The 13,180-nt window shown below is 38.7% G+C and overlaps 2 protein-coding genes across 5 annotated transcripts in view; one reads left to right on the top strand and one right to left on the bottom strand.

Moving 5' to 3' along the window:
• The window catches only part of TOM1L1 (target of myb1 like 1 membrane trafficking protein), a 107,875-nt gene extending 99,841 nt beyond the window's left edge, over window positions 1–8,034 (top strand). For 3 of the 4 annotated variants that reach the window (XM_026861209.1, XM_026861212.1, XM_026861213.1), the window contains 5 exons: window positions 20–153; window positions 2,537–2,597; window positions 4,021–4,138; window positions 4,982–5,078; window positions 5,590–6,627. In XM_026861209.1, coding sequence (XP_026717010.1) covers window positions 20–153; window positions 2,537–2,597; window positions 4,021–4,138; window positions 4,982–5,078; window positions 5,590–5,956 — 777 coding nt within the window. In that variant the 3' untranslated portion in view covers window positions 5,957–6,627. Of the gene's footprint in view, window positions 1–19; window positions 154–2,536; window positions 2,598–4,020; window positions 4,139–4,981; window positions 5,079–5,589; window positions 6,628–6,907; window positions 6,981–7,922 lie in introns of those variants that run through there. The other variant, XM_026861210.1, reaches the window with a different exon arrangement.
• A 1,981-nt stretch (window positions 8,035–10,015) lies between these two features.
• LOC113486897 (cytochrome c oxidase assembly protein COX11, mitochondrial) lies at window positions 10,016–13,174 on the bottom strand. Its single transcript, XM_026861234.1, has 4 exons — window positions 13,168–13,174; window positions 12,915–13,070; window positions 12,038–12,163; window positions 10,016–11,552 (listed from the first exon to the last, which is right to left on the bottom strand). Exons 2-4 carry the CDS (start codon window positions 13,011–13,013, stop codon window positions 11,370–11,372), a joined length of 408 nt encoding a protein of 135 aa, XP_026717035.1. The 5' UTR covers window positions 13,014–13,070; window positions 13,168–13,174; the 3' UTR covers window positions 10,016–11,369.
• Window positions 13,175–13,180: the final 6 nt, after the last annotated feature.

Here is a 13,180-nt window from a genome sequence, read left to right on the forward strand (position 1 = left end):
CCCCCCCCGCCTTGCGCAGAAGCTCTATAAGACCTGTCGGATGATGCAGGAGAGGATCATGGAATTGCTGGTGACAGTGGAGAATGAAGATGTGATAGTTGAGTTAATACAAGTAAATGAAGATCTGAATAATGTCCTCCTGGGACATGAGAGGTAAGTAGAGTGCCTCTCCTCACATTTGGTATCCTGAGTCAGTGCACTTAATGGACACAGATGTGTCAATCGACATCTAATGTTGATCCTCCACAAGGAGACAGATTTTTATCATTAAATCCAGAAAAGAAACATGATTACAAAAAGAGAAAATTAGGTGTTTGCCTCTCATAAACACTTCAGAAACAGTTCATAAAGGCAGTTAGAAAACCATTAGAATGGGATAAACCAAGGTAACAGTATGGACAGGAAAGCAGACAGAGGCACACAAACAAAAATCGCTCTGGAATTTGACATTCCTTTTTGGTGGTGCACAGTGAATTTGTCATCAATCTGCTACAAACACTTTGGTACTGGTGATGGTCCTTATCTCTGTTAAGTGTATATGCTTCCAGGAAGAAGAATATTTGTTCTTATTTCTAAACAACTTTGACAGCTTTACTGCAGAAATCAGCCATGGAATAGCATTCTGCCTCATTGCATGCTTGAGAGTGCTGCTTGCGTTTCTCAACTGGATTGAAACACACTGTTCTACTTGTCTTACAGCAGAAAATGTTTCTTTCTTTCACGCATGAAAGCACCACAGTGCTTGCGTTGACATCCTGTGTATTAGCGTGACTAGACGCTAGCAAAACTGAAATTAATTTTAAACTCAAAATTCTGGTATTATCGCCCAGAATATCACGTGAGTGTACTCATGGAGAGTATTCTGGTTTAATAGGAACTAGCCTTCCATGTCAAGTATTTGATCTCTTCCGTGGCTCAGAAATATTCTAGAAATCATTATGCATCAAGTGCAATGGTTCATGATTAAATTTAACAGATTTAGAGAATTTTAGTCATCTTTTCTTTTTAATCTTCATCTGAATGCTGCACTGAAAATATCCCTGATTCTTCTAAGTGTCATAGCACAAACTTTGGTCCTAACCCTGACAATACTTGGTTTTCATTTAGCCTACAATTTCATGTCTACAGCAGCGTTGGTATATTTTACAGTAACTGCCTTGAAAGAATTGTGTGCTCACTTTGTGCTTTAGGAAGTTTTTCATTTTACTACAGTAAGAATAGAATTCTGTTCAGCTTCTATAAATCCACTGAAGTCAGATGTGGGCTTATGTTTTGTTACAACTGATGAATATTGGCAAGGTCAAGAACCTCTTAAACTATGAATAGCAGCTTGTGGGTAAAAGTCAATAAATTCTCTATGAAAGACTCACCTCATGATTGAAGGAGCAATTAATTGGCCATTGTGAAACTGGACAGAAGACTACTGCGTTTTAGTACTATAATATTATCCTTTATATGTAATAAGTCTCCCTGGGTGCAGATGAATTTCACTTTAGAATTGATAAGTGTTAAAATGTCTTTGGTTAATGTTTGCTGCAGATTTGTTCTTTGGAACTCCCTCTGAACAATGAGATGTATAAAGGACAAACTGATTTTAACTAGCTGCATCTGTTTCGTACTCTGTGTATTGTTCGAAGACAAGTCATGCTGCATTCTCTGTTTCTGATTATTAATGTAGAGTCCAAATTAAATCCAGAGCAATCACCATTGTGCAGTAAACTGGCCTCGTGTGTGTAACAATGACTCCCTCTAGTGGCTTTAGCAACTTTTCCGTTCTTGTGTTTCAGATAAGTATTTTACATTCTGCAGTTGGAAAGGTTTTTCTTCTTCTGTTTCTCCCTGCTTATATATACTGTCTTTGTGGGCCTTGCCAGTATGGTAACCCCGAATAGCAAATGCGGTGTTATAGGCAGTGTCATGTCTGTACCACTTAGGGCTCTTCTGAAATGGCATGACCTTACGGATGCTGGGTATCACTTGGCTGGGTCTCCTGGAGACTCCTAGTACATAAATATTTATGGAGGTGGATTTTTTTTTTCCTTTTTTTAAAAAAATTATTTCAAATGCCTGAACTAATGAGAGGGCTGTGTGCCAGAACAGGCATGTGGTTTGTTCTGAGATGGTGTGAGAGGAGGTGGGGACCTCTGAGGGCAGGCGGCTTCCTGGGACTCAAGAGTCTTCTGATAGAAGGAGCCAGATTGGATACAGTGTGTGCTCATAGTGACCTGTCTGGCATGAGAAAACTATTGTCAGCTGTGCTTGGTTTTGTTTTGGAAGAAATGGATGGTTGGCTCCAAAAGTGAGGCCAAGAACAAACCAACTGGTGTTAGTACAGGGGATCAGAGGACTGCAGCCCTGAAGAAGAGCGAGTCAAATTGCTAGTGCAGAGACAGCTGCCCCAGAGAAAAGCATCTTAGCTCTTGTTGGGTGCCTCTGGAGTCTTGATTATCAAACTTTGATTATAACTGGTTTCATATTCTTATGAATGACATCGCAGAAACGTCAGAATGAACATTTAACTCTGCAACTTGAACAGGTTCTCTCGAAACAGAGTTCGTTTCTTGGAGAATCAGAGAATACAACGTGAACGCACAGAGGTGAGTAATTACAGATGGACTTGTGAACTGAGGGCTGTAAACAGGCCTTTTTCTGTTCACTATGAAAAATACCCTTATGATTTACACAGAATTTTATTTTCTATTTGAGAGAGGTGCAGGAGACAGCAGGCTGGTACGACTCTTACCAATTTTTCTAAAGTCTCACTTGCAGGAGTTCATGCAAATTCATGCATGTAAAGCAGCAAATAATGTCATCTAAGATGGAAGCTTGGTCAGGAAAAGTGAGCCTGTTCAAATGCTGGTTTATTATTGCTACAGCTAAGCAGTATTGTCTGCCATCTACAAAATGAGGAACCATAATGTTTCTTTTCATTTTTTTCTGTTAAGCATTTACAGACTGGAATACTATTACACTATCAGAATTCACTATTATGGATGGTTTTTTTCTGATTCAAAGCTTTTTCTGAATTGTGAATAATGGCTTGTAGCAAATCTTTAATGACTATCCTTTATTGATTGATAATTATGGTTAATTATGTTGCCCAAAGTAGTTTTGCATATGTTTCAGCTTCTGCTAAGCCATAATTGCGTAGTCATCTAGGACTCAATCTGAAAATGACTGCATTGTGAATGCTGAAATACAGCTGACAATTATTTTAAAAAGGTAGAAGATCATCTTGTTTTCCTTGAAAAACCACTATTACTACATTCTGGTTATGTAGGTGGATGTTTTTACTTGGTGGATGCACTGTTGAATAAGTTAATACTCCAAATGGTGCAGTCTGTGCATTTTTATTTTATTCAGGAGTCTCCAAGTTTAAAATGCTTTTTTTCCTCCCCCCCCACCCCTCCCTTTAATCTGGCGTGACCAAATCTGTATGATTCAAGCAGATGGTTTTATTAAAGTCATTGGCTGGCTACATTCTTAATTCTAACACATTCCCAGGAGAAATAAAGGAAACCCTTCTCTGTGGCTTAGGAAACATTGTTGTGATTTTGAACTTTTCCTACCCAAAACAGGACTGGAGGGGGGGGAAATCAATCTCGTAAGTATGTATCAAATCTCAGTAACACAAGTAAGTAGTATGAAAGTAATTTTACAAGGACCAGTCAGATGGTTGATATCAAGCTTGTATCTAAACAGGCTCATGATTACTTTTTAGTACTGTATCTGTTCTGTTTCCTACTTCAGAATTTTTCTTAATTTTTTGAGATAGCAACCTTGCTGAAACTGATCTTTACTGGAAATCATTTTTTGTTTCATTATTATCTTTCACACACCAAAATAAAGAAAAATCCTGGTCTTTTCTCATACTTACCAGTCTTTAATATTATGATTTTTAAAGTTTATATTCTGTGAAAATAGCATTTTGTTTAAAAATATACAAGTTCTTTTTTTAACACCCAACAACAAAGCATCGAAAAAACCCTCAAACAACTTTATTCCTTTCCAAATGTTAAGCTGTACAGGAAACAGCCATCTGCTCCCTCAAGTGATCTACTTGACCTCTCCGTAGATTCTCCATCTCCTGTGCCAGCAGTGGTGCAGACTGACTCTGCAGTGTCTCCTTCAGGCCTTAGTAAGTGATGAATACACGTTTCCCTTGCAGTCTGTTTTCCTAAAGCAAACCAACAAGAGCTTAATGGATAAATCAAGAAGTTCTTTGTAAGAGAGAAAAGAAAGATACTCCTTAACTTTAAGGATGTTCCTTAAATCTCCTTAAAAGGAGAATTGGTGTGTGTAGACAGGAAAAAAATGTAAGGTAGTATAAGGTTCCCTGTCATTTGTTTACCTTTTTCCCCATTATGTAAATTTGAACAGTAGAGCATGCTGTTTTCTATTACAATGAAGCCTGTAAAAGTCTGGTAGTTGCTTGTTCTGTAGACTTGGAAGACATGCTTTTCTCAGACCCTCTTGATGTCCTAAGTTTTTTCAGGAGGCATTTGGTGTTAGAAACAGTTCACTTTGAGAAAAGTACACATCTCCTCTAACTTCAGACGTCTTTCTTAGAGGAGTGAGTAAAGCTCCTAACTTTGGTACCCTGAATTACTGTTTGCAGAAGCTCCTCCTTCATCCACCCTAGGGGAGTCCATGTACTGAAGTTTTAGGTGTGAATGGTCCCCCAGGAATAAATGCTTATAATTCCATTTTAATCTTTTAGAAATAGCGAAAGGAGTTTTAAATGGTATCTGCCACGTATAGCACTACTGATGTTGTTCTGACATTTTAAGGAGATAAATATATTGCATCTATAACCTTTTCAAGAGTTATTAAAATTTTCTTTCATGTGATAAACAGCAATTCATTTCAGATTCTTTATACGCCTTCCAAACAAAACTTTACCTTCAGTGTTCATAGTGCAAGTAACTAACATTTGCTTAATAATGTTTAGATGATCATTAATTATTGCTTTGAATTTCAGATTGCATATCTGCACACCCTGAAGATAAAACCAGGCATCATTCATCAATTTATCCACAGCTAGATTTAACAACTACTACAAAAGCTCAGCAATTCCCGTGAGTAATCTCTTATCAAGAAATGGTAATAGATAACAGCTCTTCAGAGGTATTAGTATTCCGCAATTCATCTAATGAGTTTATAGAAAGCTCTGAGAACACAGATTTACTGCTTTTACACGTTAGTCCAGTAAAACAAGTGAAAACTACCTGTGTGCTAGACATTGCTTAACATGTTTAAAAATACAGTACTCCTGCAGCTCTCCTTAGTCATAGACATGAATTTATCTCTACAGTCAAAACATACTTGAGATAGGACTTTCCACTTGAGTGTTGCCAGAGCTGCAGTGAAAGGGAGAAACACATGAATTGTACAGGTCCATAAGAAGAATTTAGAACAGGAGAGCTTGTAGTTCCCTACCTTTTATGTGAATGGGACACTGGCCCAACCTGCCCATGCTGCTCTCAGTTGTGACATAAGGTAAAGACAGACCAGCAAAAATAATGTAACTATCAGAACATACAGTTTTGATGATTTCTCAGTTACTTTCAATGTATTACTCTCTCCTAGATTTGCAACTGAAGCACAAAACAATAGTGTAAGCAACCCAGCTGGACACTCATACAGCAATGTGAGTAACACTCATGTCCAGGATAATCATTCTTTGCTGGCAACTGTCAAAATGAGAATGGTTTGGATTTACCCCAACTGCTGTCCAAATGGGATACAAAGATGTGTTCTGTGGCCCTTCCCCATGCATCAGGGAACACTCTGTATTTGGGGACCAGGCCAACTTTCCTCTTTGATACTACAGATGCTAATAGGAAAGCATATTTTTCTTGGGTCCAGCACTGTCTTGGGGAATTTTGCAGAAAACAGTTGCTCTATTATTTGTTTAATCTGTTGCTGTGTGAAACAAGCTGAGATCTCCTGCTGACATTATGTTACTCTGGTGTATTTCTTATGTCAAATAAAATATTAAAAAAATCCCCAACCAACCAAACAAACAAACCAACAACAAAACAAGCAAAAAACCCAAATGCTTAAAGGAAATAGAGTCTAGGACAAATGGCATATGCTGCAAACAAAACACCCATGACAGAAGGAATACAAAGAAAACGAAGGGGCTTTGAGGTAATGCTGTGCATTTGAATGCTATTCTGTGGTAGGCAGTATGGAACAGAGAAGATGAGAGACAGCCCCCAAACACACATGTATATTCCCTATTTTAAACTGCAAATAAAAGCAGATACCTGTATTGTGAATGCTGCTGTCTGTGCGTCCGTGCAGTGTAACAAATTACACAGGAGTAAGTTATACAGATGTGCTGTAGATAATGCTAAAAGGTGTTTGGAACTTTTGTGTGGCGAATGGAGATTAATTAGATTGATAACTGTTGACCCTAGAATTTACCTGCTACAGTCTGAGAGTCTAAAGATAAATGAGCAGTTATATGAGTTAATTCAAACCAGTTTTCAGAGAACAATTTGTTTATGCACTGTCTTGCTTGATGTCCTTAGTTGGCGACTCTTTTAAGCCCAGTGCCTCTGAATCCAGTAAATGTACAGACTGGACATACTACATCATTAAATGGACCATCACCAGCAGGTAATAAATACTGCAAACCACTTTCATGGAGATATATTTTTCTTGTTAGAATTTAAAGGTTTTAATAAATGTTAAAGTTGAGGAGCAGCAACAAACATGACAAGATTTCATATTGCTCGTGGCTTCTCTTAGACACGTCTGTCCATTTTAGCATTTACAGCAACTAGATAAATCGGAGGTAATCTGCTACTTTCAGGAAGATACAAAAAAGTACCCTGCAGTAAGCATGCTTTTCACTTACATTGAGATCTGAATTTATCTGCCTGTCTTTATTCTTCAGCTGCATCAAAGAACAAGTCACAATCGTCTCATTACTACGAGATAATGGAATTTGATCCCTTGGCTCCCACTGAGTAAGTAACTTTTAGAATAGATAATACACAGTTTTCTTGGGTGCCAAAGGGCAATAAGCCTTCTGAGATGGCTTTTTCTTCTGAGTGAGAAAACAGACCATGCTGTTTGGACTGAATTAGCTGACCAATTGGATTGCTAATGTAAATAAGAATGGCTGCATTTTGTACATTTTTCTCTCAGTATTTCTGGCATAACCAGCGAAGGAATAAACTCTTGTAGTGTGTTCACTGAAGAGCATCTGTAAAAAATGGTGGAATAATGCTGTCCAGTGATAGGAAAAAGTTAATAAAACATGGCAAGGGTGCTGGTGGAGGAAGCTGATTGACTCTTCAGCACAGGTAGTTCCTGGCACAAGGTAACCAGAGTATTTCCTGTTCACACAATTGTGATGAAGAATGTTATTCTATTGCATATCAAGAAAATCTTCAATTTAAATATTAAGCTACGAAAGGGAATGGATGCTAGCACTCATCAGAGGGCCAAACAGTCAGACAGAAAACTAGTATGAAACTAAAAGGATGGCAGAACTCTCCTTTCTACTAGTAAATTGCAAAAAATTTGAGCCATCTACCCAAAACTTATTTTCTAAGCACCATTGAATTCTGAGATAATAAATAAAGCTTTGTTGAGATTTTTAACTAGTGCAGTAATTGCATGCCATGTGATACGCTTGTCATTTGTGTTCTGTAGTCCTGTTCCCAAGCTTCTTTCATCAAAAGTGACAATGTCCAGAGGCATCTCATTAAACCTATCATCACAGACGCTCCGCAGGATTGGCTCTTTGCTTCCATGGAAAGCTGGGCATCCTGCAAGTGATGCTACTCTGTTAGGCAAACCCTGTAAACTCTTGGCAATTTTGTGCTTGGGCAGGATTTCATTGGGGAATTCTGTCAAAATGAAATAACTGTGATGGAGGAGTCACCCTGTTCCTCTTATTTCAGAGCCATTTATGAAGAAATTGATGTTGTGCTGAAGACAGAAGTTAAAAAGAATACAGAGTGCTGAAGGTGGAGTCTTTTACTGAACCTGTGTTACTCTCTGCTGGTCCTGTGCAGTGCTTCCTGTAACGTAGAAGTGAATAACAGAATAGGTTTTGTGTTTCGATACAAGAAACAATAAGTATTGGAACACTGAGTGGAAGACAAAGAGTTACCTGGATCTACACCTTTATAATTTGTTCTAATTGGTCAATACTCTGTTCTTCAAGGTGACTTCCATAATTATTCTTAAAGTATTTTGGGGGCCTTTAAAATATGTTTTCCAAATTCACCTGTGTATGAAGTAACACTTGATATGTGACACAAGGAAACAAAATTAGACTGTTGCAGCTGTAGAAGAAAGTTTTTCTTCAAAGTTAACTGTTCCTTTGCATCATTTTACTCCTTTATGCAACAAACAGAATGTTTACAGAAATGGCAGAATCCAGTTTCTATTTTGGCCTTGTTGCTGCCCGTGTTAATCTCCCTAAAAAATTATAATGGGGTTTTGATATGTAGGTATTTTCTAAAATTGGATGTCTGAAGACATGCAGTGTTACTTTCCTACATTCATATTCTGAATACGGATTTTGTTTTCTTCCTAAAAGCCTGCAGTAGAGTTGGATTTTTGTCTTGGTAAGAACCTGAGCTGGTACATGAGGTGCTGTCATCCATGATGAACAGAACAGAAAAAAACCTGCTTGTTCCTGTGGTGGTGTTGCTTGTATTTACTCAGTAAATATTGGAGGGCGATCAATAATTTCTTTCAGTGTTCCTGCCCTGCAGAGATTATTGTTCTGGTGAAGGAAAAAATAATCATCTACAATGCAGATGAGCAATAGTTATCCATTTATTTTAATCAAGTTGTTTAACCCTGTTAGTAAGTTTTATCTTTTAATTATTAAAGTGCCTTATCTATTCTAACGCTGAATGTCAGTCGTGCACTTTAACAGGTATGGTTCTCTGAATTTATAATTGATATAAAAGTTGAGAACTTGGTTCATGTTCATAGCTGATAAGCTTATTTTTTTGTGAAATATTGCATTTTAAATGTTAATTACATTAACTGTTTCAAGTGCTAAGAAGTTCTCAGTCGGTTTTGCAATTTTTGTAGCATAACATTCCAAATAAAAGCAAATGCTTACTGAGAAAGTTAACCCTCATCACTTCTGAGTTTTTACCATATGACGTGTATTCTGTGAACTACCAAACGTAGGTAGTGTCGGAAGCAGTTCAGTGTGAATCCATGGTGTTTCACTGCCGTTAGCAATTTTGCAGTTTGCTTTGGGACCACGAGAGCACCTTACTTCTATCAAAAACACAACCTTGTAGAAGTTTAGGGGGGTTTGTAACCAGAGGTGAAAAGGTAAGCTGCTTTATTTTTTCTTGTATTATTTGCAGTGGTCTGGAGAACAGTCTGAGAAAACTGCTGAAAACAGCATTGGAGGTGTATCAGTTTTTCCCTGTAACTTAGCTGTATTGGTAAAACCCTCACATGCATAACACATTAAAATGGGCTATTTCAGTACAGAAATCCATACTGCATGATTATTAACTGAACTTTCCTCTATTAATGGTCACAGATAGATGAAAGGGAACTGGCTAATTACTGAGGCTAGAGAGTGTTTTATAGTTGGAATGGGCTCAGCATCTTGTGCAAACTTGGGCTTTCAAACAGGGAGGGAGAGAACCCACATTTTTCTGCAACTGGCACTTGCTGGGGGATTCTCCTTTTATTCTGAAGCATGTGGGGAGGATAAAGCAATGTGTGGAGAAGTCCCATAGTCAGTTCAACTCTCAAAAAGACAATGGACTAAAGCCAACCCAGGCAAGAATTTATTTTTTTTTTTCTCCTAGCCTAGATTCAAAGATTTGTCTTGATACTTTTTTTTTTTTTTTTCCTGAAGCATAACTGAAATTATAAAGCTTGCTGCTATCCTATCCTCATACAGATGTATTTCACTTGTGTGGGCTCCACATGTGCTGCTGGATAAGAGGCATTAGAGAGATAATAAGGCTTTAAAACTTTAATAAATACACAGTGAAGACCAGACACAAATGTCATCCAGAATCTATTTAAATAACATATAATTGGTGCAGTAATGCATTTTAAAGGGAGCATCCATTTATTTTCAAAAACACTTTTAAAATGACTGTATGTAAACATAATTGAGACTAAAGTCAACAGTCATTTCTGATATGCCTCTTACTTTTTTTAGAGTCCAAACAAATGAACTTTAGTCTTTGTTAGATCTCATCTGCTGAAGGGGGTAGAACTGGCCTAGCAGATGAGATACTGGGCTGAGATTAATTCCTGTCTGAAAATGAGTAGGTTGCTTAAACTTGCTCTGCAACTCACTCCTTATTTGCAAACCTATAAAGTGTTATTATCCCTACCCCACAGATAATGACCAGAAGTTACATAAATACAGGCTTATGTGTCCTGATGGCAGAGTACCTAGGAGTACCTCTGAGCGACTGATATGCTGCTGGGCAGGCTTTGTTGGACTTAACCTTTGAATTAAGTTGATTTCCTTTTGGTTCTTGAGGAGGCTCCTATGCCATTAATTCAGCCTGCAATTAGGAGCAGCTGTTTCTGTACTGCCTTCCCCTTCAAAGCATTTCATACATAAGCTGAGCTTGTCTCTGTTGCAGCCCTCTGCAAAGTGAAAGAGCAGTCATTAGTGGCACATGTGTTCTAAATGAGTGGAACACAACATGGAAATTTGAAGATGGTATTTCTAAATGGAAACCACACCACAGATTTGATGTGCTTACATTTAAATTACTGTTCCTCATTCACATGGTAACAGTTGTGGAGCAGTCTGCTCTTACCAAATGAACTACTGATACAGTAATAATTTAAGGTGCATCATCTTCTGAATCATCAGATCCTCCTGTGCTATGGGAAGGTTACACAGCAGTACAGTCCAATGTTGTTTAGTTTTGAGACTTCATTAACAGATTACCTGGCTCTACCTTTTTATAAAAGTAATTTACATGGGAGTTATGTTTCAGAGCCAGCAATGCTATTTTAGGTGCTTAATAAACTGATTTGTTCCTCTGTTTAAATGAAGATCACAGTTTCCACGTAGGTTTAAAAATTTGCCTCACGGTATTCAGATGACGTGTATCTTACAAAAAGATGGCTTGAGAAAACCCTCTCCCAGGAACAGTATGTTCCCTTCTGTTGTCTGATAAAGAAATACTATCCCTAAAAAAATAATATTCCAACTACATAAGTTTTTATTAAAAAATAGAAATACATCCTTTCGTAATAGCAACATGTGCCCAGGGTGGTTTAATAATATAATTCCATATTGCACTGTACTCCTGCAGTTTTCATTTTATAGAATAATGGTTTCAAAACTGGTAGCCAGCTAGCAGAAGTCAAACTGTGTAGATTTCCCATTACTGATACCCAGGAAGTGCTAACTTCTGTCCTTCCTTTGCTTCAAAAAAGGTGTAAGAGAGGGTGATCAAATCAACTTTTGCCATTTTAGGGTCCTCTACAAATTCTGGATCAATGTAGAAAAACACAGGCATGTCCACTTCCTCTTGAGGATTTAGCCGCTGTTCTTCAAAACAAAAGCACTGCAGGGAGGGGAGGAAAAAAAACCCAAAACAATTAAACACTAATTATGGTAAACTTTGTCAACATGAGTGAAAGCTTCATCTTTCAAAATCAACTCTCATTCCTTGTACATCCCTAAAATCCTGGGAATGATCAACTATACAAGCAACCAGACAGCAATTTTGTTCCTCCTGTGTTACAGGAAAAAAATTAGCTTTTAAGGAAGTGTCCAAACGTGCAAATTGGCCAGGCTAGCTCACATCAATACCACCTGCCCTCAGTGTCAGTTGTACTAAATACTGTATATTTGGGAGCCAGTCTAATTGGACGTATACTACAGTTTGTTATGAAGAATGAACTGGTGCACTGTCATCTGAAGAAATTAATGTATTTTTTTTACAATGCTGGCATACAAAGAATGGTATCCAGGATTAAAATGAGAAAAAAGGATAACAATTCTCATTCATATAAAGCAGAATGTAATCTTTGCTTTATTCACACTTACTTGTATTTTATTGAAATACTGTCCTGCTTCAAAGGGTATTACATTGTAGGTAGAGATTCCAATTATTGGTTTGTCAGTAGGATTTTTCGCTTTATAAAAAGCCAGTGCAGTCTCTCCTGGTACCACCTATATAAAGAAATTGCACAGTGATTTTTAATCCACTGCAGCCCCCCACCTCTCAAACATTCTCCAGGCTTTAGCTTGAACTAGTTCATTTTCTCTTTTGCTATTTCAAGTTGGTTACTTCACAAAAACTTTGGTTAAAGACAATTCACCCCCATTCAAAATTAAAAGTAATGTGTTATATGTGCATTTTTAATCTTAACCAGTTTGCCACCGAGACTTCTATTATTCTCAGCAGTTTAGCAGCATACAGAGCTTTTTTAATACGCAGGTTTGAGTTTAACATTCCTCTGCTACTGGACTTAGAAACCATTTAAGAAGCAAGACTACTTCTGTTAAGTTTTTAAGAACTAATTCTAAACAGTAGATTAAAATGTTCATTTTTTAGAAAATACAGAAACAGTTCTACAATGGTAGAGGCAAGAAAAGAAAGTACTAGGTGGGAACTCTGGCAAAACCCCACCAGTATCTATAACTGACTTTTGACAGCATGATGGGATGGCAGGGGAGCAACACAGAACGGGCAGGAAAGGTTCTGCCCTCTGGTAGGAGACATGAGCCCTGCCACCCAACCAGCACCAGAATCCTGCAGTGGAAGCGGCTGGCCTGAGGTGCCCCCAGTTGTGTGGTTTCCCAGATCAGGGGCCAAATACACCAATGGATGGAAGGAGGCGAAAACGTGAGAGGCGAAACCTGACGCTCTCGCCTCGGGGAGCGAGCGGTTCCGAGGGAGGATGGAGGCGAAGTCACTCACGTAGATCTCGCTCTGCTGGGGCTGGAAGTTCCACTGGATGCTGGAGTGCACGTCCGCGTTGAAGGTGACCCTGATGACGCGGCCTCTCACCGGCTCCATGCTCTCGATCTGCTCCGAGCCGTGCCCCACGCCCGTCGTCCCGCCCAGGCCCGTGGCCTGACAGAAAGACAAAGCGGTGAGGGACCCGCGCCCGCCGCCCTCCGCGGGCGGGAAGCAGCCGGCAGCCGCGCCGGGCCGCGGGGCTCCCCGGTACCTGGCAGTAGAGG

Source organism: Athene cunicularia (genome assembly GCF_003259725.1).
Source record: "Athene cunicularia isolate RWA chromosome 18 unlocalized genomic scaffold, athCun1 chr18_part1, whole genome shotgun sequence".
Taxonomy (NCBI): Eukaryota; Metazoa; Chordata; class Aves; order Strigiformes; family Strigidae; genus Athene; species Athene cunicularia.

What these genes read in the sequence shown, in the direction of transcription:
- LOC113486897 (XM_026861234.1), bottom strand. Translation starts at nt 13,013, where the DNA reads ATGGAGCCGGTGAGAGGCCGCGTCATCAGGGTCACCTTCAACGCGGAC. An exon ending in CCCAGCAGAGCGAGATCTAC is followed by an intron (nt 12,164 to 12,914) that starts GTGAGTGACTTC and finishes TTCTTTATATAG; the next exon opens with GTGGTACCAGGAGAGACTGC. An exon ending in AGTATTTCAATAAAATACAA is followed by an intron (nt 11,553 to 12,037) that starts GTAAGTGTGAAT and finishes CCCTCCCTGCAG; the next exon opens with TGCTTTTGTTTTGAAGAACA.